A 23,773-nucleotide genomic window follows, 5' to 3' on the forward strand; every position below is an offset into this window, starting at 1 on the left:
ACTGTGGCACTGAAGGTTGACCTGCCACCTGCAGTGCCCGCATCCTATATGGGCACTGGTTCAACTCCTGGCTACTCAAATATGATGGGAAAGCAGCAAAGAATGACTCAAGTCCTTGGGCCCCTGCACCCTTGCAGGAGACCCGGAGAAGTGTCCTGGCTCCTGACTTTGGTCTGGCGCAACCCCAGCTGTTGGGACTATTTGGGAGTAAGCCAGTGGATTGATTTCTCTCTCTCTGCCTTTCAAATAAATAAATAAATAAATATTAAAACAATAAAAAAAACTACTATCCGAGGATAGGCATTTTGCCCAGCAGTTAAAAACTGGTTAAGATGTCTATGTCCTATATTTGAGTACTAAGGTTTGAGTCTCAGCTCTTGGCTTCAGGTTCCTGCTAATGCATGTCCTGGGACACAGTGGTAATGGTTCAAGCAGTGGAATTTGTGCCTTCTACATAGAAAACCTGGATTGGGGTTCCAGATCCTGGCGTTGGCCCTAGTTGTGGGCCATTGTCCGCATTTGGGGAGTAAACCTACAGATGACAGCGTACTTTCTCTCTGTCATTTCCTGTCCTTCTGCTTCTCAAAAAAAATTTAAAAGAAAGTCTTTTAAAAAGAAAAGCAAACTCCTAATAATAGTAGCAACCACATAAATTATAAATGATGTGACATTATATTCAAAATATGTTTAGATACATAATAACTGATTAATCATAGACATTTTGTTTCACATAGAAAGGCCTAGTAATGTGCTAAAATGAACTTCATTTTGATTTATTTTTCCTTGGGAAGGTATATTGTTTTTTAAATTATTTTATTTATTTGAAAGAGTTAGAGAGAGAGGGAGAGACAAAGAGAGAGGTCTTCCATCCGACAGTTCACTCCCCAGATGGCCGCAACGGCCAGAGCTGTGCCAATCTGAAGCCAAGAGCCAGGAGCATCTTCCAGGGCTCCCACGTGGGTGCAGGGGCCCAAGGACTTGGGCCATCTTCCACTGCTATCCCAGTCCGTAGCAAAGAACTGGATCAGAAGAAGAGCAGTGGGGACTAGAACAGTGCCCATATAGGGTGCTGGCGCTTCAGGCCAGGGCTTTAACCTGCTGCACCAGCCCTGGGAAGATATATTTTTAAAACTAAATTTATGACCAATTAAAATAGGGAAAAAATTGCCCTGCTGAGTTATTGATTCAAAGTTTTAAAAGTCTGCCTCACTTTTCACAGACTTTGTATTGTAATATCAAATTCATATAAAATATATCTGCACTCATATGACAGAAGTGATTTGTTCTTAGAGGGAATATCTAGAAGTAATAAAGCAAATGACCACATGCTTCTTTTCCTGACTGACAGCATAGTCATTAGGGTATTTTCAGTTTGCACCTGCAAGAAAGTAATGTTTTCTCATAACAGAAGAAGACCCCAATGAGTGACTGTATTTCAGGAAACCCTATAGAGCCAGGATTGCATTTCTAAGGTCATGATATTATGTGTTAACATACAGATCACAACCAACTATTTATTTTTTGGGGATTATTACCATGTCAATTTGCCTATGATAATAGTAACCCACCCTAGTAACATATACCATGTCATTCCACAATGTCAATAAATTAAGCATTAATATCCATTTTAAGTGATACTGTAATTTCATATATTTTTTATTTGTTTTGCTATAAATATTGTTCTTTCTTCAGTGAAAAAGATTCCAACAATAATCAAAGACTAAAAATTTTCCTATAAGAAAGCTATCTTGTTCTTAATATGGGAATGATTAATCAAGAGAATAGTGATTCTTTGTCTCACAAAGAATTCTAAGAGAAAAAGAATCTTGGCATCAAGGTCTTTCTGCTTAACCCTTAGCTATAATCATGTCTATCACTTTACTTTTAGCTCTGCTCTAAATTATAGAGTTTATATCCTTCAGGACATTAACATACTTCAGAGATTCTTGAAAAAAATAGTGTACTCTGTTTTGACTCACACAAAGCAATCCACATGTTCTCATGTTTGGTGCATAAATTCATACAACCAAAGCTCACAGGAAGATACTGAAACTTGTTGGTGGATTACAGGTGATCAAAACAGAGAGAAAATTAGACTAGTGTCTTACACTTAGTCTCTCAGCCACATGAAAGATATTTAATAATTTAAATGAAACTCACATTTTAATTCCTATTCAGATACAAAATACACTTCAACATGTTTAAATGATAAAATACTTCTGGCATATATGTCAATATGCTGGCATTAAGAGCAAACTATTAAATTTACCAGAACTATTATTGTTAAAATGCTTTTTTCAATATGGCACGGTCAGTATTAAAGGATAACATCCTCAAGGAATGTTAGGATCAGGGTAGATATTTAACTACAAAAGTTCTGAGTAATTTTCAAAACACTTAGATATGTAAATATTCACAAATAGTTCCTGCTTTGTGCTAGTCTTTTTTTTAAGTTGTGTCACTCTTGGGTGACCACCAGGAAACAGAGATCTGTCTTGGCTAAGATAGCATGCAAAATTTGTTTAGGATTTATGCATCAAAGTCATCAATAAATTAAAGATAGGAATGTGTAGTCGGGCTTTTGCTGTAATTCTTTATACCTACTATTGCCTTTGGAAAATTCTGGGCTGGGTCCTTGGAGAAAATCAGACCCAGACATTTTCCCATAATTACCTTTAATTCATTGCTGCTTCTATAACTATAATCTTGGTCCAAAGCTGGCCTTCAGTGAATGCACTCTATTGGGAACTTCTAAACATTTATCATTAGAATGCTTTAAACCTGGTTCATGGCTAAGTCAGTCCCTTAAGACCAACCTCGTCTAGACTCGTACTCCTGGGAAGTCCAAGAACTCTGACAAGTAGAAATGCACTAAAATGACCTTAAAATATCTGTGTTGGCAATTCTCCAAATCAGGTTTTATAAAAGAGAATGATGCATCCCATACGTGGTTCAACTTGCCATACTATATTGAGAAGTAAAGACTGCTCTCAATTGGGCATGTTTAGAGGGTAGAAAGGTGGAAACTTAATATTACACTATGAATACAAAGTATTTTAAATAAATATTTTAATTCTATTGTTGGCATTTACAAGTAGAAAGCATACAGTATGTTACAAATATCAAAATGTGAAAAATATGAACGTTACAAAAGTAACAAATGTAAAAAAAAGTATTTTCTTACCTTCCCTGAAAGTAAGAAAATTATTCAGCATAGGAAAATATCAGTATCAAAAACACAGCTCAGGTGTAAAAAAAAAAGTTTTTACACGGTATTAAAAATGATCTACAAAATGACAGAAAGTAAGAAGTGTTGAAATTTGACTTTATATAAATTATAAAAACTGGGTACTTGGGTAAATGTTGAATGGTTGAAAAATAAGTCCAATCACAGGCTTTGCTTAGGTCAGTTCTTTGAAATGTTACACGTATAGGCTATTTTCTTCAATAAATAACTCTTACAAGTGTCTCTTGGAAATGCTGTTGAGAACATTATTCCACGGTAGGAGGGTGGCAGTGTTCTGGGGACAGCATGCAGTCATTTCGTTCCTGATGGAAGCCTGAGAAAGTCAGGAGACCATAATCATTTGCAAACAAGATTCAGAAGTTTTAAAACAATTTTGTAAGAAAGCTTTTAAAGTGCTGAACAAAATGACTTATTTCAGTACCCACTGTCATGTAAAACTTAAGCAAATACTCAGCCATTTCTGAGCAACCTCAAATATGGAATCTATAATTCTGAAAAGAGTTAATACTTAGTTTTTCACTCAAGGAGAGGAGGGCTCTTTTCTACACTTTACACGGATGGGTTAAACCCCAAGGATCTTGCAAGGCAAAACATAATCATAAGAACACAATGGAAACAATACACATACCCCACTGTGAAAGCACAAGTTCATTTCTGCCATGGTAATGGGATTAATTTTTTAAAAAATCACAAAGCAAACACTGGTAAATAAGAAAAACTTTCCAAATGCTGCATGCCACAAAACTAAGTTACAAAATTCAATGCATGCAGGCAAATAAATTCAACCAAGCATATTTAAATTAAAGAGTTGTTCTGAGTCTGTTTCAGCAGCATTGTGGTTATTATTTGTAAAGTTTCCCTCAGCCACTGGTCCATACTGGCCTGTTTTTCCAACGTGACCCAATCTGGTGGGCAACCTCGCGCGGGCTGCAGTGTTTCTTGCATTGCTATGTTTCCAGTACCATTCTGTGCCCTTCACACATACTGTTCTGCTTCCCCGTCTTTGGGGGCTGGCTTAGTTGTCCCACCTTTGCCTTCTTCGTTTGCTGCTGCTTTTTCAGGGAGGGATGCCAAATCTTTAAACACATCCACGTAATGGCCAAAGCCAGGGCCCCAGTTCAAAAGGTTGTCCCAGTTGAAGTTTCCTGCTTGCTGCCCAAGCTTCAAGGGCAATGTGCTGTCAGCACCCCCAGGGGCCGCTGCCTGGGTGCCCACGGGTCCTCCTTCAGCCCGACGGCCGTGGTACCTTCTGGGCTTCAGTCTGGCTCCATAGTTATCTTCATCGTCTGCATCAGATTCATTGACTTGAGACAATTTGGGCATCCTGGAAGTATACACCATTGGTTTTTCCCTGTCGTATTCCATTTCTGAACAAGTGAAGGACTCGTGGGAGTCACTATCAGAAGAGGATTCTGGAGCGGGAATGCCGTCTGCTGGGTTCCTGGTTCGGGACAGGGGCCTTCGGCAGTCCTCCTCCGAGGACGACCTCCCATGGTCTGCACTGCAGATGCTGGGGTTTCTGGGGCGAGGAGTGTTGAGCCTCTCCACCTCTTCGATCGAAAGCCCGACTGGAGGAGACGACTCCAGAGGAATCTGCCCAATTGGCTGCTTGAGGCGACTGCCGGGTCTAGAACCGTGCGATGCCATGGCCTGAGGACTCTTGCTTCTCCTTCCCAGCCTCGTGGCATAGTTAAAAATGCCGGGCTGGCAGGCCTCACCATGCATCTCCAAGGCATTCCCATCCCTCATCGGCAGGTGCAATTCCCTTGCTGGGCTGTTCCTATAGAAAGTGGAAGACTTGGAGAAAGGAGCGGGGCTGTGGCGGGACAGGGGGTTGGGAGTCGGGCAAGCTGAGTGGCTTAGGGAGCTGGTTCTTAAACCTGGCCCGTAGGAGGTCTGGTACGTCAAACTGCTTGCTCCTAAGGGCATGGGGGATTGCCTGGCAAAGCCCAGGGGGCTGTGTCTCTGGATAGAAAACTTGGGTGTGTGGCTGCGGAACTGCTTGTAGTGCTGGATGATATCTGCGTCGGACGGCGCGATGCTGCTGGCGTTGTCGATGTCGTAGTGTTCGATCTCCTGCTCCGGGGACGCCAGAGGGGCGCTGGGGATGGTCTCGGAGTTGTGAGGGATGTCGGTCTCATCGTAGATAAGGTACGGGTTTTCCCTCTCTATGATATCCGGCTTAGGGTTCCCTTCCGGCTGCTTCCTCACGGTCATGTCGTCCCCATACGGGGGGATATTGTCTGGGTCATCAAACGCAACGTTCTCGCTCCCCTTTTTCTTCTTCTCCTTCGGTTTCTTCTCCCCTTTGGGGTTTTTGGCCTTCTTGCCCCTGCACTGATTACACAGAATCAGGCTGAGTACCAGGAGCGCCAGGGCTGTTGCGCAGCTGCCCACGATGGCAGGCACGGCCCACAGAGGCAAGGAGATCTCTTCAGGGCCCTGACTCAGAACACAGACGTGCCCCCCGGGGCTTCCGGCTTTGCACACCTTCCCTGGAGGACAGAGGATGCCAAGACAGGCCACCACCGTCTCACAGGTCCTGCCCGTGTGCGACTCGGGGCAGCTACAGGTGAAGCCAGAGTGCAGGCCTGGCTCACAGCTGCCGCCGTTCAGGCACGGGTGGGAGGCGCAGTCTCCCGGAGGGACGCACTTGTAGGCGTACCACTGGTTGATGCACAGCAAGTCGCCCCAGCAAGGGTTGCTGGCACAAATGTTCGGGCCTCGACAACCGATCTTCACAGAGGGATCTGTTTTTGAGATCGAGGCCAAGCTGTGCTTCCCACTGAAAGGAAGACTCTCTCCACCATACAGCATGGAAGCGATGCAGCCGTCAAAACCTGGGGCAGGAGGGAGAAAGAGCAGGAAAGCGTTTTAGATAAAAACCCAAAGTTGGGGTGGCATTGTGGCACAGAGGGCAAAGCCACCGCCTGCAGAGCCGGCAACCCATACGGGCGCCGGTTCGAGTCCTGGCTGCTCCACTTCCAATCCAGTTCTTTGCTATGGCCTGGGAAAGCAGTGGAAGATGGTTCAAGTGTTTGGGGCCCTGCAACTGCGTGGGAGACCCAGAAGAAGCACCTGGCTCCTGGCTTTAGATCAACACAGCTCTGGTCATTGAGGCCATTTGGGAAGTAAACCATTGGATGGAAGACTTTCTCTCTCTCTCTCTCTCCCTCTGCCTCTCTGTAACTCTTTCAAATAAATAAATAAATCTTAAAAACACACACACACACACACACACACACACAGTTTAAAACCCTGCAAGGCTGAGATCTGATAGAGAGAAGCTTCACAAATGCCACATGAAGAATTTAGTCATGCACTTCACCTTCTTTTCAGGGGGAAAACAGTCTGTGGATCTTATTTTAGCATAACTTTGTAGAATGTGTAAAGGCATTATGGCAGAAATGGGAGAAGACTGACAGGGTACTGCACTTTCTACAGACTTATGAATGACTTCAGACACTCTGGATTTTTTTAATTAATTCATTTCCTTATCAATTTGAGAGGAGAGATGAGAGAAAGAACTCCCATCTATTGATTCCCTCCACAAATGCCTGCAATGGCTGGGCTTGGGCCAGAGCTGGAGCCAGGAGCTGGGGATGCAGCCCAGGGCTCCCATGTAACTGACAGTAATCCAACCGCTTGAGCCACCACCTCTGCCTTCCAGGAGCTGAAACTGCGTATTAAAGCCTGCTGCTCTGATGTAGGATTCGCTCATGTTCACTGGCGTCTTAACTGCTGGGCCAAGTGGCTGCTCCCAGCCTAGATGTTCTTTCTGTTCCACTTTTCCTTTGTTTAATTACACATTTGTTTCTATTTGTAGAGTCTCTCTATATACAACAAGAATTGTTCACATAGTAATCGAATGTGTGTGTGTGTGTTTTTTTTTTAAGTTTTACAAAATACCAAAAATAGGCCAATAGCTTTCACCACAATATCCTGCCTCCTCAGTGGGTGTGAGATCGCCCCCAAGGAGTCTAACATAGGTTATTACTGAGCAAAAGAGTAACTGCAGCTAATACAATGGTTTGTCGGCTCCCCAACAGCAAATAGAGAGTAGAGCTGTGGTGTTAACATGAAATGAGAACAGCAGTGCTAGAGAGAGAGAGAGAGAGAGAGAGAGAGAGAGAGAGAGAGAGAGAGAGAACACTTGAGGCAGCTTCTTAGGGTGATAAGGATTTAAAAAATAAATAAATATAAATTGAAAAACACTTTCTTAGACTTGAGTGTCAAAATATAGCTAATGCACCTGTCTCAGGGCACAAGAATCTATTTTACTAACAAAAGTCATCATCCTTGTTGACTGCTGATCTTTACAACATTCATATAAATTAACATCTAAATTCTATATAAGGAAATATAGCCTGGAATTAAATTTCATGTCTTAATTCAATTACTCTGTCATGCATTTTTCAATTTTCCTCACTTTTTTGCACTGTTCTAGCATAGTAACATTTCTGTCCCTATTCCTGATACACTCTTTTTCTATGATCTATTAAGATATCTTCAGTTTTTGTTCATATACTCCTAGTTTCTTCCCATTATTTAGTCTCCTTTTATTTTTTAAAATCAATGCCTTAAAAACAATGCATTTATTTATTTTCATTTTCATTTTAAAGGCAGAAAGATGGGAGAGAGAAGAGAGAGGGAGAGAGAGAGAGAGAGAGAGAGAGAGAGAATGTCCTATCTGCAGGTTTACTCCCCAAAAGTCCTCAACAGCTGGGGCTACGCCAAGCTGAAGTCAGGAGTCTAGAACTCAGTCTGAGTCTCCCATGTGAATGGCAGGGACTCAAACATTTCAACTAGTTCCTGCTGCTTCCCAAGTTATGCATTAGCATGGAGCTGGAATCAGAAGAGGATCCAGGACTCAAACCCAGGAATCCAATATGGGATGTACCAAATAATGTCTCAACTACCGTGCCAAATGCTCTCCTGCCTTATGACTCATTTTCCTCTAAACAACCATTAACTGAGAATTTCAAGGTAAGTAAAGCCTTAGATTTTTTTCACACTGTACACTTATGTTAGGTAATCATGCTCATGTTTGATGCTTCAAATACTGCTTGACACCGACATCTCTCAGACATGTATTACCAGCCCAAGTTAACCTCTGTTTTGCAGCTCCTCCGTAGGAAGGCCTGTTTCAAAGACGTGTCCAGTGCAACAGGTTCCATACCAAAGTCGTGTGTCTCCCAGAGACATAGATCTGTTGAGCTATGCTGCAGTTTTCTCTTTCAGTAGCACTACTCTTTGAATTAAAGGATCAGAAACCTCCCCAGACTGTTACCCAAATCACTAACAGCTTGGTTGATAGTAATTCCTAGAACAATTGTTACCTTTATGTTTCTTTAACTAACTCATCACCCATCAAATTAGTGGGAAATTACAGGGTACTTTCCTCACATCCTGGCAACAACTTCCCCATTAGTTTCTGAAAATCCTTTCTTGTCCTACTCCAGTTCATTCTCCATGCAGTAGCTTGAAAGATCTTTAATATTACTGAATTAGGCTTTTAGTAGCTTTCCATTGCTCTGCAAATAAGACCCAAACTGTGACATATCTTGAAGGCCCTGCTTCATCCTCCAACTTCACCTTTTTAAAAATTACTCTTAAAGTTTAGTTTCATTTATTTGAAAGACAGAGTGACAGACACAGAGAGATAGAGTAAAAGACATTTTCCATCCACCGGTTCACTTCCAGAAATTATTGCAATGAACCTGGCCAGTCCAGGATGAACTCAGAAGCCCTGGAACACTATCCAGGTCTCCTACGTGGTGGTAGGATCCAGTGTACTTGGGACATAATGCACTGCCTTCCCAGGTGCATTAGCAAAGAATTGAATTGGAAGTGGAGCAGCTGGGGCTCATGGGATACCAGTGTTGCAACAGATGGATTAACCTGCTGTACCACAATGTCTGTCCCTCAACTTCATCTTCTTGCCAGTAACATCTGCCACCAATGTACTGTTTTCTGTAATCTTGACTTTACCTGCTTTTTTAAAATTCCCATCAATATAAATCATTCTTGCTTTTTTTTCCCATTGTCATCAACACCATTCAGATTTAAGTACACATGTCAATTTCCCAGCTAAGTATCCCTTTCTTCTTCATCTCTTTTTCAGACTTTAGAATTCTACAATCTTCAGTTACAACATCTATCATAAATTAAAATAAAATATTAATATATGTAAAGATTTCTCATTTCCTGTGTTCCATGGGGAGAGTGGCTTTGAGTGTACATATGAATTAAATAGAAATACATGTATGGTGGAGAAGCAAAGCATCAAAGAACCATAAGCTAAATTATTCTTGATAGGAGAGATGCCAATAGTTACAGGAAGTGATAGCTTATAGTTTATGAGACACTTCCTGAAGACAGTCACTATAGTCAGGATATTATAATTAATTATATCAAAATATAACTTCTTATTGAAAAATAAGTGTAATTGTCATGAAATAGTACAGTATATGTGATTAATCTCCCAACAGTAGATTGTAGCTGCTATTTTCCAAAAATAAACAAAAAATACTTTTTGAGGAACAGACCCTATTCAACACAAGCAATTTACCTGTTTGAGTATCTCGATAAGCCTGATTGGGTGGAATTCCTCCAAGAGATATAGTAAGCACATCAAGCCCACCAAAATCCTGAGTAGGGTGGATGATATCTCTGTTATACATTCTGTCAATGGACAGCACAGTGATTGTCCCATTTTTCCCAATTAGGAATGTATGCCAGTGGCCATCTGCCACATACACTTCAGGAATATTTCTCTCCACTTTCCCAGCAATTCCTGCATCCGACGTGTAATGTACTTTGCCATTTTTAATCTGTAAAACATTAAAAAGGTAAAATTAAAATATAGTGGGTTGAAATAAAATTAATGCATATAAACCTGGAAATATTGATGAACCTCAAGCAGATTAAATAGCTAAGCAATCTAGTTGTATAAGACATGTATTCCCTGTACAATATTAGGTAATGTATGCTTTCATATTTTGTACAAGGAGTCTTAAAAATGAATGGGAATACATATTTGAAAAATACTGTAAATATTTCAATTTTTTGTCTGTAGATTATCTTTTAACTGAATTTTCCACAAACTTTTCAAAGTTTCCTCATGTTTTTAATAGGTTTCAAGGGATTATTGTATTTGTACTTAATTTTTTCAAGGTGTATTATTTTTTCAGTACACAGTTGAGATAATAATAGAGCAAATAGCTATCTTGAGATCAGCAAACTAGTTTTTTGTGATTATCCACATTTCAATGACCATATTGAGTGTATTAGTTTAGTAAATAGTTATTTTGATCAAAAATCATTAAAATCCAAAAGAAAAATGAATGCTCAGCCAAAGAAAAATAGTTGGAAAAATAGAGACAAAAGGAAAATGGTTTACCTCTCATCTATTACACATTGGAATTTTAGGAAAAAGTGATGCCACTTATTTATATCATTTATTGAAGTGAAGAAACTGTGATGCATACAGGGTGCATTCTTAGTAATGAGGTGTCTGGGCAAGTCTTCACTTTGGCTGTGCTTTACAATTTATCTAAGGGATATTTGGTTTCTTTTACTTTAAGCAGACAAACACTGGGGTAACAGGATGCTCCTACTCCAGGTTCCAGTTACCAAGTTTCCAGTACTGAGCAGTCCTCTTTAAAAATGAAATGCTTGATGAAGCAGGATGAACATTTGGTTCAGGGAGCATAGTCCCATCAGTACTGCCAGACAGAGCTGCTATCTTGGCAGGGGGACGAAGTGGCTCTGCTCAGATGACAGGAATGAAGGCATGGATCCGTTTATTTTGTCATTCACATCAAATACTATTTCTCCATGCAACAAACACATCTGGGAGAACTAAAGAAACAGTTCATTTGTGCTTGATGGAAAATATGTCTAGCACATTTACATATGTTATTCATATAGTAATATTTTATTAAAGCAATCTTTCCAGATAATAATGTATTCAGTACCAAACTAAGATAGGGAAAAAACAGGGAAATTCTAGTTAAATGACAATAACAGCTCATCAAATGGGCAACATCTCACTACAGACAGTAAAAACAGCAACTCCTCTTCAGTGCCAGCATCCTTTTGGAAAAGAAGCATTGGAAAGAGCCACCTCCCAGCTCTGTTTTTCTCTCCTACTTGGTCTTTCCATGTCTTCCTTTTATTTGATGAAATTTTGATGAAAGTGCACTTGCAATATGTCATGGAGTGGGGTGAACAAGGATAAACTTCCCATTATAACTTTCTTAATGTTTTCCTTCAAAGTGACACTGGACCTAACACATATCATTCCTAACTTTCAAAACACCACACAGATTTGTGCTTAGTTTTATGTATTTGCTCATTTACTGAATTTTTAGTTTATAGAGTTCTGTACCATTGATGTCACCTTACTTCAACAAATAGAGAAAACCATACAGAACTGATTTGGAGTTCGAATACAGTTCATCACCTGAATGTCATTATAGAACTGCAAATACAGGGCTAATGAAGTGCCATGAATGAAGACAGGTTGATGAAATGCTTTAAAGGGAGTATCAACTATTATATATAAAAATGCTGTTCTGTAGCTTTCATCTCTGCAATGTCCCCCTCTTAGTTTCTTCTTTATTAAAACGAAATCCATCAATTCCACGTACTGTTCCCTCTCTGCACATTGCTAGTGTCACCCACTCCTGGTACCCTCTCTACTGTGACCTGATGGAATAGCCTTCACCCACCTTTCCTTCTAATTTTCATAAAATATCCTAGTTTTCTCACTGTGAGTATATGTGCATGGGGAGGGAAAGAGAAAAAGACACACACACACACACACATACAGAGAGAGAGAGAGAGAGAGAGAGAGATTATTATTATTAATCATTTGAGCCAAATGAGGGGCAGAGATGGAAAACATGGATCTTGGTCATGGATAAGCTAAGAAATAAGCCCAAATGTATGCTAGTGAGGTCCCTAGCCTGTATAAATGGAGCATATTCCTGTCACTCAAATAATTTTCCTGCTCATAGCAGCCACTCTCCTCCAATCTAATTCACCTAATCCATTCTAATTTGCTGCTTCTTCCCTTATCTTCTCACTTTACTGGTCAAGCCCTCTTAACTGAAAATCCACTTTTCAAAATTTACCCACAAAACTGCATTTTGGTCTACATTAGTCATTGTTTTATTAATTAGCACTAACTTCCTCTTTAAAAAATCTTTTCCAAGAGCCTGCTTTACTGATGTTACAAAAGCTAAAGAAGCCAAATGCTGTGTGCTGTTGGAAACCCCTTCATTTATGGTAACAAAAATGTATACTGATATTCAGTTTCTTCTTTAAAGAAGAAAAAGTTCTGTCTCTGATTTCTTCAGCCACATTGTATTTTGAATGAATGCCTTGGCTTAAAGAGATAACAAATAGAAATATTTTTGCATGTCATTTAAATGGCATGAGGACTTGGAAACAGTTTAACAGATAATGCACAGACCTCAATGTCAAAGCCTCTGCAAACGTGAACAGCATTTCTCCCAGGTGATGGAGGTCGATTTGCTTCTTCACTTCTTTATATTCCATATTTCTTTGCTTTCTCTACTGCTTATACATTTGTCAATCAAACTTGCAAACATCAAATGATAACTTTATATGATGGCTTATGTGTTCTGTTTTGCAGTTGCTATATTAATCCCTAACCTGAGCCCTTTGCTTCAATAATAGACCCAGATTTATAACTTGAAGATGCTATCTGGTACCTGACCAGGGCAGACTGTCACACTGACATCTGGCACTGGATAATCTCCTGTCCTGAGTGCTATGTTGTGCATTGTAGTATGCTTGGCAACATTCCTGAACTCTACTTACCAGATACAAGGGACAACTCTCATTTCCAACTGTGACAACTGAAAAAGCATCCAGGCACTGCCAAACCTGCTCTAGGGGGTAAAATTACCTCCAGTTGGAAATGATCAGGCTAGAGGGATTATAATTAGAGAATTTTTAAAATATTGGGCTTTGTACTACTTATTAAAGATATGTCCATGCAATGTAACACCAGGGTTGGTTTAGAAAGAGAAAATTTGAGGCTGAACATGCTTATATTTAGATGTTAAAAATGTATTTATATTTTAATGCTATCTGTAAATTAAACTGAGTAATTTTCTATGTATATTGCTCTTTTTCATTATTAAATAATCCTGTAGTAATTATCAAAATATTGATTTCTAGATGAAAAGAATTCAGGAACTCTACTACTTTATATCAAACTCTTATCTGTAGAACTATAATGTACAAGTGATACTAATGAAGAGCACTCAGTGTAACTTAACTGATAATCTAGGAGATGATGACATTTGTGGAGAAAAAAGCAGAACAATAGTTTGAGAAATTCAAAAATCTATAAGCTGATTAAAAATGTACTTAGTGGAATTATTCACTAGTTTATAGATGGCAAAGAATATGAAACAGTTTGATAAATCAGTTCACTACTCTAATGAAATATAATTTTAAAGATTATTTATTTAAATTTTATTTTGAAATTTTAGGTGAAATTTTACCACAATATGTCCCAACTGCACTTAATTTTATAGACTCTACCTAGACAGTGAATTGAATATATGCTCCAGAATCAAGTCAGATAATTTAAAAATGTTTTTCCTTATTCTAATCTTGCCAATGAACATGTAAATATTGGCAATATTTTGAAACAATTCTTAGATAAACATTCTGTTCCATTTCAAAGACACCTTATCCTTTTTCTTTTGCATTATTCAAAAATTGGAAAAAAGCAGTATAAAGTTTTTATCTGACAAAATACATTGCAACAGATTCTTTTTGTGGCCTACCTGGCAGTGGTTTCTACTCTAAACCAAGACAAAAGTTTTGAGAAACCAACCGTTGAGGTCTTTGTTCCTCTGGCCAATGCCTGGGGAATAGTTAAGATAGATGACATTGGAATAGTGCCCAGCATTAGTCGGAACTCTAATGGGTTGTAAAGAAAAGGACAGAAATTATGGGAGAAGAGATTTAAGCCATGAGACAGCAGGCGGTCTAATCAAATGAAGTCACCATTAGCTTTTATCTAACCTTCACAGTAGTGTAATTGCTGCTTTCTTGGATATGGATTAAAATGCCATTCTCGCTTCTTGTCCTGAATTTTACTTCCAGACTGTTCACACCAAAAGGCTCCAACGTGGTCCCTCTGATGCTCTGTCTTAACAAGTATTCCCGCTTCTCATTCTGACTCATGTGGTAGTCCAAGCGCCCTTTGCCTTCCAGCGATAAGGCGGTATCTGGAGTAATTGCTGAAAACCAACACAAAACGGAAAATTGAATGCACCCATTAGACATTTCTTAGAGGTTTCTAGAGGGGTAATAAAATACAAAAAGAACAATTTTTGAAAATCAATGTAAAATTGTAATCTTACTCTGGAAAAAAATTTCCATTTGTGACTTTTTATATGAGTTGATTTAAACTGCTTAAACCCATTTCAGGACCATGAAATACAAAATACTTTAAGACAGTCATTAATCATTTGGGAAATATTCACTAAACTATTTGCTGCATGACATAAATCATGAATATCTGAAGAGGTAGCCACCTGTTGAAAACAGGAACTTGAGAAATTTTTGTCATCAGCTTCATTTTATTCCCAAAATTCATAAATAAATATATGTTTCATAGTTAAAATGATTTGTGACTTTTAGTCTCTTGTATGTTAGAAATTTGGACAAAGTGTACAATAAAATACTTATATTTGTACCTAATTTCACTTTGAGTAGTAATCATGAATAGTTTAATTTTTCCTCATGTATAATCAGTGTGCATAACTATACCATAATCTGGTGAAAGCCTCACAGTACACAAGCATGGACATTACATTACAGTAAGATGTAACAGTGCTAATATTAGTATATAAAGGAAATGGTATCTCAGCACTGAGTAATACTTTAAAGGGATAAATTTTACAGTACATAGATTCTACTTCTAGTTAAGAAAAACACTTGCAGGCATTTTTCAAGCCAGTGATTTATTTCATGTTCCAGATATAACTAAAGTTCCTGAGTAAGTACTCATCAATTTTTAAAAATCATGTGGTACTGTAGTTCTTCTATGTTTTCATTATATCTGAAATAAGTAAAGAACTTTTAAATTATTTTGTAGTCTAAGAATTATCACACATTACTACTTATTCTATAACTGATTCAAATTACTCCTTAAGAAATTGTCAGATATCTACAATTGACAGAGCACTTTAATAAGAGAGATTCCATTTGGGTAAATAGGATTCCCAGCTTGAACTTAGAGAACACCATTGGCTAATGATGTTTTGAACAACATACATGTCTTATTAACAATATAATCAGGATTTGAAATACAAGTAACTAAGGAAATAATTTAGAAAGTAATATTCAAGACAAATCCCAGTTATTTCTAAATGAAATCATCTTATTTTAATATTGTCCTTGTATGATGTTTTGAGTTCAGTGACTTACTGTGTACAATTTTCTATTAGGTAGAAACAAATTCACTAGAGAAATATCACACAAAGGCAGATCATATTAAAATAAAGCCTGAATATAGCCCCTGATCTTTCACATTGCCTAAGATTTCTATATGTAAGACAAAAATAACTCAGTATGATGTGTATAAAATGAAGATTAAATTTAGTTAGTGAGTCATTCTTCCAAAGATATTACTTTTCCTCTGGTCAATAAATGAATTTAGCATCGTTACATTGGAATGAGTGAGTCGTGTAGCGATCAAGATGCCGCTTGGGATACCCATAGCACGTATCAGAATGCCTGGGTTCGAGTAATGCCTCTCATCCTGATTCCAGCTTCCCCCTATCAGGACCCTAGTGGGCCATAATCATAGCTCAAGTTGTGTCTGTGCCACCATCTTCTATATTGGGTTCCTAGCTCCTGGCTATTGCCCTGTCAACCCGTGTCTGTTGTGAGAATTTAGTGAGACAATCAGCAAATGGGAATTCTGAGTGTGCACATCTGTCAGTCTCTTGTTCCCACCTCTCTCTGTCTTTCTACCTTTAAAGTAAATGAAATAAGTAAAATAATAAAAATGTAACTATACAAGTATTTTATATTCAATGTGAGTATTAGGAATGAAAACTTAATTTAAAAAATTCAGCTCCATATTTAGGTTTGTATAATGTATACTTTTGTGGCTGCACTTTCCAGTGGAATCTGGGACAGCTTACATACATTTCTCACAGTATTTTCCAGTTAGTCCTTCTTTGCAGTGACACTGCTGCCAAGACCAGAAATCCATACATGTGCCACCATGTTGGCAGGGGCTGCGGGTACAAGCACCTTCTAGTCTAGGGCATCTAAAAGAAAATAACAATAAAGAGACATAAAGCACAAACAAGAAGCAAAGAAGTTTGCTAAAAGTAGATGTAAGCTTTTATTAGCATGTTTAATTTCAAGTCCTAGGTTATCTGAAGCTCAGGCTACAAGTCACTTTTGGAGCAACTAATTTGACTGGAAGTCATCATGCAACATACAGTCTGCCTCAGAATAAAGAAGATTAAATCAAAGTAGTATCTTATGCTACAAGAAAAATGGGTGACTGTTTCTTCTTTCCATTAATTCTTATTAGAGAAAAACAATTTGTCCAAATAAACTCTTTGGTTAGTATGATGCAAGAGCCACATGCTTATGTGATAACCAAGCTCCATGACCAGGTTGCTCACGCAACTAACATTTACTGATTATCTATTGTACACTGAATACTGTTCTAAGCATGGAGGTAAAGTGATAAAAAAAAAATGCATGTGTTCCTTGACTTTTTTCCCTTGTGTTAGAGACAAGAAAAAATAATTAAAAATCCCCCAATTAACAAGGGTAATTTGAAAAATACAGTATGTAATTTTCACAATTCTTAAATCATTGCTGAGATCCAGTTAACAATCAATTAAGAAAAAGAGAATTCTTATAGTTTTTAAGCTTTAATTTAACTTGATTTGTCAACCAAGTTGTTACTGGGTTTTAAAGCTGTTTAAGTATTTGGAAATGTTCATGTTTATAAATAAAACTACTTAATTTAAAAAAAAAAGGGTCATGTCTACATGATAACTAACATTTATGTTACTAACATATGTCACTTTCCTTTCTATATAATTTATCTACATAATTCATTTACTCTATAGAACTCTGTAAGATAAGATAAAGCATGCATACATACATGTATATTTTCCTTACATTTTCAAATAAAATTAACTTTATAATTCCATATCATCTGTTATGCTAACTAAACTTTCCCAGCTATAAATAAATAAATAAATAAATATCTAAACAATGTAAAACATTTGGTATTTCTTAGGGATTTGGGCAAAATAATTTTATTTCTTTGAGGCTCAGATAGCATATGTTCCCCCATTTTCCTTTAAAACAGTAAGAACTAAGATGGCCATACTGATCTAGGATGCCTTGTGCTGCCAAAGCTTGGCTGGGCTCCAGAGGCCTTCCATTGACTGCGAATTCCATTATACAGCCGACAAAATCATGGCTCTCCACGTGTCCTCTCCTCTGAAGGATTGGTTCTAGAGATCTGATACCTCCGACTGTGACTCGATTTGGCTGAACATCAAGGGTCCTAAATGAAAAAGGAAAGACAAGAATATCACTACCCACACAATAGACTCAGTAGTGTTTAGTCTAAGAGTGAATACTCATGCTTATTTTTTCTGATGTCTATGACAAGTGTGGTAATTTTCAATGGAAAACATGACATTCTGATGTGGATCCCCAAAACACAGGATTATTAGATTTTCAAGGCAGGAAAAATATTAAAATTTACGGAAATTATATTTTTAAGTAGTCAAAATTGATGTATATAACACTGTTAAATCAGCAATTAGAAGTACAGTATCAGAGATAGGTCAAAATGAAGAAGTGAAAACTCTTATTTACATCAGATTATGTTGTTTTTTCATTACACAGATGACAAAACAAATTAAGTTGATTAGTGCACTAAATGATGGGATACTATTTATTTTAGTCTATTTGTAATTATTCCTATTAAGATCTCTTGTTTTCAATCATCTAATTGTGTTTCTAAAGTCTAGGTGATACCAAAAAGTACTTTTTTAATTGCCACATAAACTTCTAGAGAATTTGTCTATTAAGAGTCAGACACCTTATTCTACACTAATTCTAGGACCCAGGTTACATGCTTCTATTTCTTGAAGCTTCTCAAAGAATGCTGGAGGGGCTGGCATTGTGGCATGGGGGATGTGATGCAGGCATCCCAGATGGGCCAATTTGGGTCCCTGCTGCTCCACTTCTGGTCCAGCTTCCTGCTAATGGGCCTGGGAAAAGCAGTGGAAGGTGGCCAAAATTGTTGGGCCTCTACCACCCACCTGGGAGACCTGGAGGAAGCTCCTGGCTCCTGATTTCAGCCTGGTACAGCCTTGGCCCATACAGCCATCAGGGGAGTGAATCAATATATATGCAGGATCTGTCTCTCTGTCCCCCACCCCCGCCCCCATAACTTTGACTTTCAGATACATAAATGTTTAAAAAAAAGAATACTGACTACCTATATTTCCTTTTCTCTTTGTACATGAATAATTAACTATTTTTAGTTTATAGTATGAAAATCCCTTTGGGAGATAAAGTATCTTAAATTTTTATGGAATATGCAGCATAATATAATTATTTTGAAATACACAATTTCTTTCAAAATTTCAATTTACTATTAATGATCAAGTAATAATTTTGCTTACCAGTCATCTGAAACTGCAACATTACTGACAGTGCAATATCCTGGCTCTTGGTTCTCAGAACAGGAATCAACGGTTAAGGAAGCTGCCTGGAAAGCAGAAATGGTGACATCACATTGGGTGTTTCTATCAGCCTTTCCAGCCTTCTCAGAATTTGTTTCTATGTGGACATGTTTTACAGCTGTGATGACAATTTGATTTAATGTTTCATAATACATAACAAATAATACAACTGTAATACAGTATTAAATTGTGGCAATTTTTGATATCTCCAAAACTAAAGTTATAATTATCTTTACTTATAAGAGGTGGGAAATTGTACTGAAAAATCTTTTTTTATTCACTCTATATGAAAGAATAAAAATGCTATTATTCTTTCTGATAACAGCATACAGGAGTTCTGGATCATCTTGCTGGGATTACAATCTTAAGAAAGAAATTTATTCTACTGTGCAGCTATTTTAAATAAGAATACATAGAATTTTCAAGCCGGCGCTGCGGCTCACTAGGCTAATCCTCCGCCTAGCGGCGCCGGCACACCGGGTTCTAGTCCCGGTCGGGGCGCCGGATTCTCTCCCGGTTGCCCCTCTTCCAGGCCAGCCCTCTGCTGTGGCCAGGGAGTGCAGTGGAGGATGGCCCAGGTGCTTGGGCCCTGCACCTCATGGGAGACCAGGAAAAGCACCTGGCTCCTGGCTCCTGCCATCGGATCAGCGCGGTGCGCCGGCCGCAGTGCGCCAGCCGCGGCGGCCATTGGAGGGTGAACCAATGGCAGAAGGAAAACCTTTCTCTCTGTCTCTCTCTCTCACTGTCCACTCTGCCTGAGGAAAAAAAAAAAAAAGAATACATAGAATTTTCAATTTTGAAAAGACTTATCCTAATATTAGGAAAATATGAATATTATGAAATACAGAATACATGCTATTTTAGAAATCTATGACAATTTCAAATCTTGCATTAACATTTGAAGTGAAGAAATCAAATAAGTCATTTATGTTCAGAATTAGTTTGTATAAATGACATACTGTAGCTAATCTATACGTAATCAGGATATATTATACATTATTTTACATAAATAATTCCCCAATAGTATTTAAATTGCAACTAATAGTAGTCATTTTAGCATATCTTCTTGATATAAAAGCCTTATTTATTGAAACATATGAGTACTACATTTGATCAATAAACAAAGTAATTACTTTATGGTGAAAAGGACCAAAAATATGATAGAAGTTGGATTTTCTACTGTATAACAGCCAGTGAATGGACAAAGATTGTTACAGTCCAGTTTGAGATCATAGTTGTAATAATAAGCCATATTATTCCGTACAGGCAAGGCTCTCATACTGCCCCTTTTTTATCCTCCTAACCTCGATAAAATTTAGCAAATGATGAAACGTGGCATATTTTATTTGGTGAAATTGTAAGAAGGATATTCACAGTGTGACATTTCAGAAAATGACCAATAAGTCAGAAGTAGAGGCATAAATCAATATCCGGAAACACAGGATGATTAAGAAGTTTCTCCCAATGCTTAGGATAAGGGATTAAACATAAAACACCTATATTTATTTGGATGTCACAGAACAGAACCAATTCAACTTCATAATATCTATATGAGAAATGTAAATACTACATAACTACCCATTTATCAGAATGGTTATCATTTGAGGATAATTTTCATAAGAGCAAAGCAAACCCAGGACAGGGAGGTTAAGTAAATTGGCAGTTTACAGGCAGAGGTTGGCTATCAGGCTGTTTTCTGTCTCACAGAACAGATCACTTTCATTATAGATGAAAATGACTCATGTCCTTAATATCCATAACATATGCCCTTAGGTGAGAGATTTGTAAAAGTTGTTCTTGATCTCACACTTCAGAAATGATGAAGGAGATCAATTTTTAGTAACTGTGTATCAAATATTACTAGTTAGCATACTTTTAAATATTTCCAACAGTTAATTATTTTAAGCTCCATGCAATAACTCTTATGAATCATGTAAAATTTTCTTGCTGCTTTCTCAAGTAGATTACAATAAATAACATTTTTAGAAAACATTTATATTTCCGATTCAATATCAAGACATTCATAAAGTATTTAGTTACCTTTTCCAATAGATGTGATTCTTTCCAATTATCTATGAAATTGAATGGCATTCAATTTCTTTTTTTTTGTTTGTTTGTTTGTTTGTTTTTGACAGGCAGAGTGGACAGGGAGAGAGAGACAGAGAGAAAGGTCTTCCTTTTGCCGTTGGTTCACCCTCCAATGGCCGCCGCGGCCAGCGTGCTGCGGCCAGCGCACCGCACTGATCCGATGGCAGGAGCCAGGTACTTATCCTGATCTCCCATGGGGTGCAGGGCCCAAGCACCCGGGCCATCCTCCACTGCACTCCCTGGCCACAGCAGAGAGCTGTCCTGGAAGAGGGGCAACCGGGACAGAATCCGGTGCCCCGACTGGGACTAGAACCCAGTGTGCAGGCACTGCAAGGTGGAGGATTAGCCTAGTGAGCCGCGGCACCGGCGGCATTCAATTTCAAAAGCAGTATTAGGATTTCATGATATAATTTATGTTACCTATGTCCACTATTTGATTTAATACATTTTCTGTACATATGCCATGCAAAGTATTCATCCCAGACATCACTAAAGTTATCATAGAGTGACACATAATTATTTGTGAAAGTCTGAACTAAAAATATATATTTAGATAATGGTATGATACATAATCATTCTTAATATTTAATATAATTTTCTTATTCCCTAAAACTTGGTGACACACATTGACTAACTGAAAGGATGATTATTTTAAGTGTAGCTCATGCAACTTAATCTCCTCCTTTTGCTGTTGAATTTTTCTGCCAGTATTACTGTAAACTGAGATGCTTCTGTCCTGTCTATGAAATGACTAAAAGCTGGGAGGTTAATGATTTTGCCAGTTTCCAACAAAAATCATATTGAACTGTAGAACATAACACTCAAAATCCAATAGAAGCCTTATTTTGGATGTTTTCTGACACGGGGAGACACTTGCCCTGTTACTGAAGGAACAATGACAGAGCTGGTTGTTCACATTTGCTATCGTTCAGAACTGGATGACTATGGCCATACATTACAAATGAACCAGAAAAACTTTCCTCTACGCCTTTTTCCCGCTTCACACTACCTCCTTGCTCCCTCCTCTTCAGCCCCACTCTGTGTATGGTAAAGGCAATGCTCAGGAAGCTTATGCAGACCTTTACCTGCTGTAAAATAATCTATTCTGTATAATACTCTGCTTGACAGCAGGGTGGGATCTACTACCACTCACTAGATCACACAAACCTCGATCTCCATATATAAATATCCACGTTTGCTCTGATTCTGTGATACTCAGTAGTCCCAGATCAGGACTGGTAATCAGGAACTGAGATTGTCTTAAGATATGTTAGCCTCCAGATTACCATCTGAGCACACTAATTTAGTATTACGCTGGTTGTAAAGTGCTAAGTATGAATAAGTGCTGTAATTTATTACTAACAGGAAGAAATAATTTATCCATTTTTGTTATACATCTTTTTTAAAAAGTTATTTTATTTATTTGAAAGGAAGAATGACAGAGAAAGAGATCTTCCATCTGCTGGTTAGCTACCTAAATGGCTGCAATGACCGAGCCTGGGTCAGACTGAAGTCAGGAGCCAGGAACTCTATCCTGGTCTCCTCGTGGGTTGGCAGGGGCCCAAACACTTGGGCCATCATCTGCTGTATTCCCAGATGCATGATCAGGGAGCTGGATTGGAAGCAGAGCAGCCAGAACACAAACTGGAGCTCCACTATATAATGCCAGCATTGTAAGAGGTGGCATAACCCCTGGTACCACAAGGCAAACCTCTCTTTTAATGTTCATTGAAGTCAGGACGACCTTTTAAGCACTGTTCAGAATTTATTGTCCATAAGATCAAATAAAACATTTCCAATGTGGTGGTAGCATCTGTGCTAACTCCAGATATCTAACACTGATTTAAATGTCTATTTTTTACAGAAGAAATGGAATTTTATATGATTTATATTAATTTTTAAAATAGTATAGAAATATGGAGATATATTTTTACTATTTAGACACTAAATTTTTATTTTCCTCCAATCCCTTTCCAATAGACAACACTACTTAGAATTATCAAATTGTGCTTCCAAGTAAGTCTTTTACTATAGATTCTGTTTAGACTCTGAATTCCCTGGATTACACCTATTGTTACTAAATTTTAGTCATGTATTTAGGCTTAATTTTCAGAATATCATGGGTAATTTTATTAAGTAAGCATGACATAAATTAAACATTTAATAAAGTTATTGCAGCTGTGCAATATTAAAATCAAGGCAATAAAGAGATGGAAGAAAATATATAAGTAAAATATTTTAAAAGTTATGCAATAGTTTCACTCTTTCTTCACCTATATTAAGGTGGCATACATCTAATAAAGTGGTAGGACCCTGAATATAACATGATGGATGTGGAGATATCCAGGGATGAAATCTCCGAGCAGATTCTTTGAGTGTTAACTCAATCACTTGTTCATCTTTAAAACTCATCATTATTCTTTATTATCCCAATAACTGGAAATGATTGTAATTTAGAAAGTTGCTTAAATCTTGTTTAATGTATTAGATGAGATCAGAGAAAGAAAAGTCATTGTATATGATTCTATTTAAAATAAATATGGGTTTATAAAATATTTGTAAAAGGAGACAGAAAATTGCATCATTTGACAGTAGTAGATTGCTTGTTACCTGCGTTGGTCAGAAACAAATCAACATTCTATGG

The 23,773-nt window shown here is 37.9% G+C and overlaps 1 protein-coding gene across 1 annotated transcript in view; it reads right to left on the reverse strand.

Annotated features, from left to right (window-relative positions):
* Positions 1-3,052: 3,052 nt before the first annotated feature.
* FAT4 (FAT atypical cadherin 4) overlaps positions 3,053-23,773 on the reverse strand; it is a 172,255-nt gene continuing 151,534 nt past the window's right edge. Inside the window, exons 12-17 of the mRNA XM_051820332.3 lie at positions 18,982-19,067; positions 17,670-17,849; positions 16,457-16,581; positions 14,321-14,538; positions 9,819-10,080; positions 3,053-6,087 (exon numbers count right to left, since the gene is read on the reverse strand). Coding sequence (XP_051676292.1) covers positions 4,223-6,087; positions 9,819-10,080; positions 14,321-14,538; positions 16,457-16,581; positions 17,670-17,849; positions 18,982-19,067 — 2,736 coding nt within the window. The 3' untranslated portion in view covers positions 3,053-4,222. The remainder of the gene's footprint in view (positions 6,088-9,818; positions 10,081-14,320; positions 14,539-16,456; positions 16,582-17,669; positions 17,850-18,981; positions 19,068-23,773) is intronic.

The sequence above is a fragment of the Oryctolagus cuniculus genome, chromosome 8 (assembly GCF_051225735.1).
Source record: "Oryctolagus cuniculus isolate XC-2025 breed Fujian yellow rabbit chromosome 8, ASM5122573v1, whole genome shotgun sequence".
Classification (NCBI taxonomy): Eukaryota; Metazoa; Chordata; class Mammalia; order Lagomorpha; family Leporidae; genus Oryctolagus; species Oryctolagus cuniculus.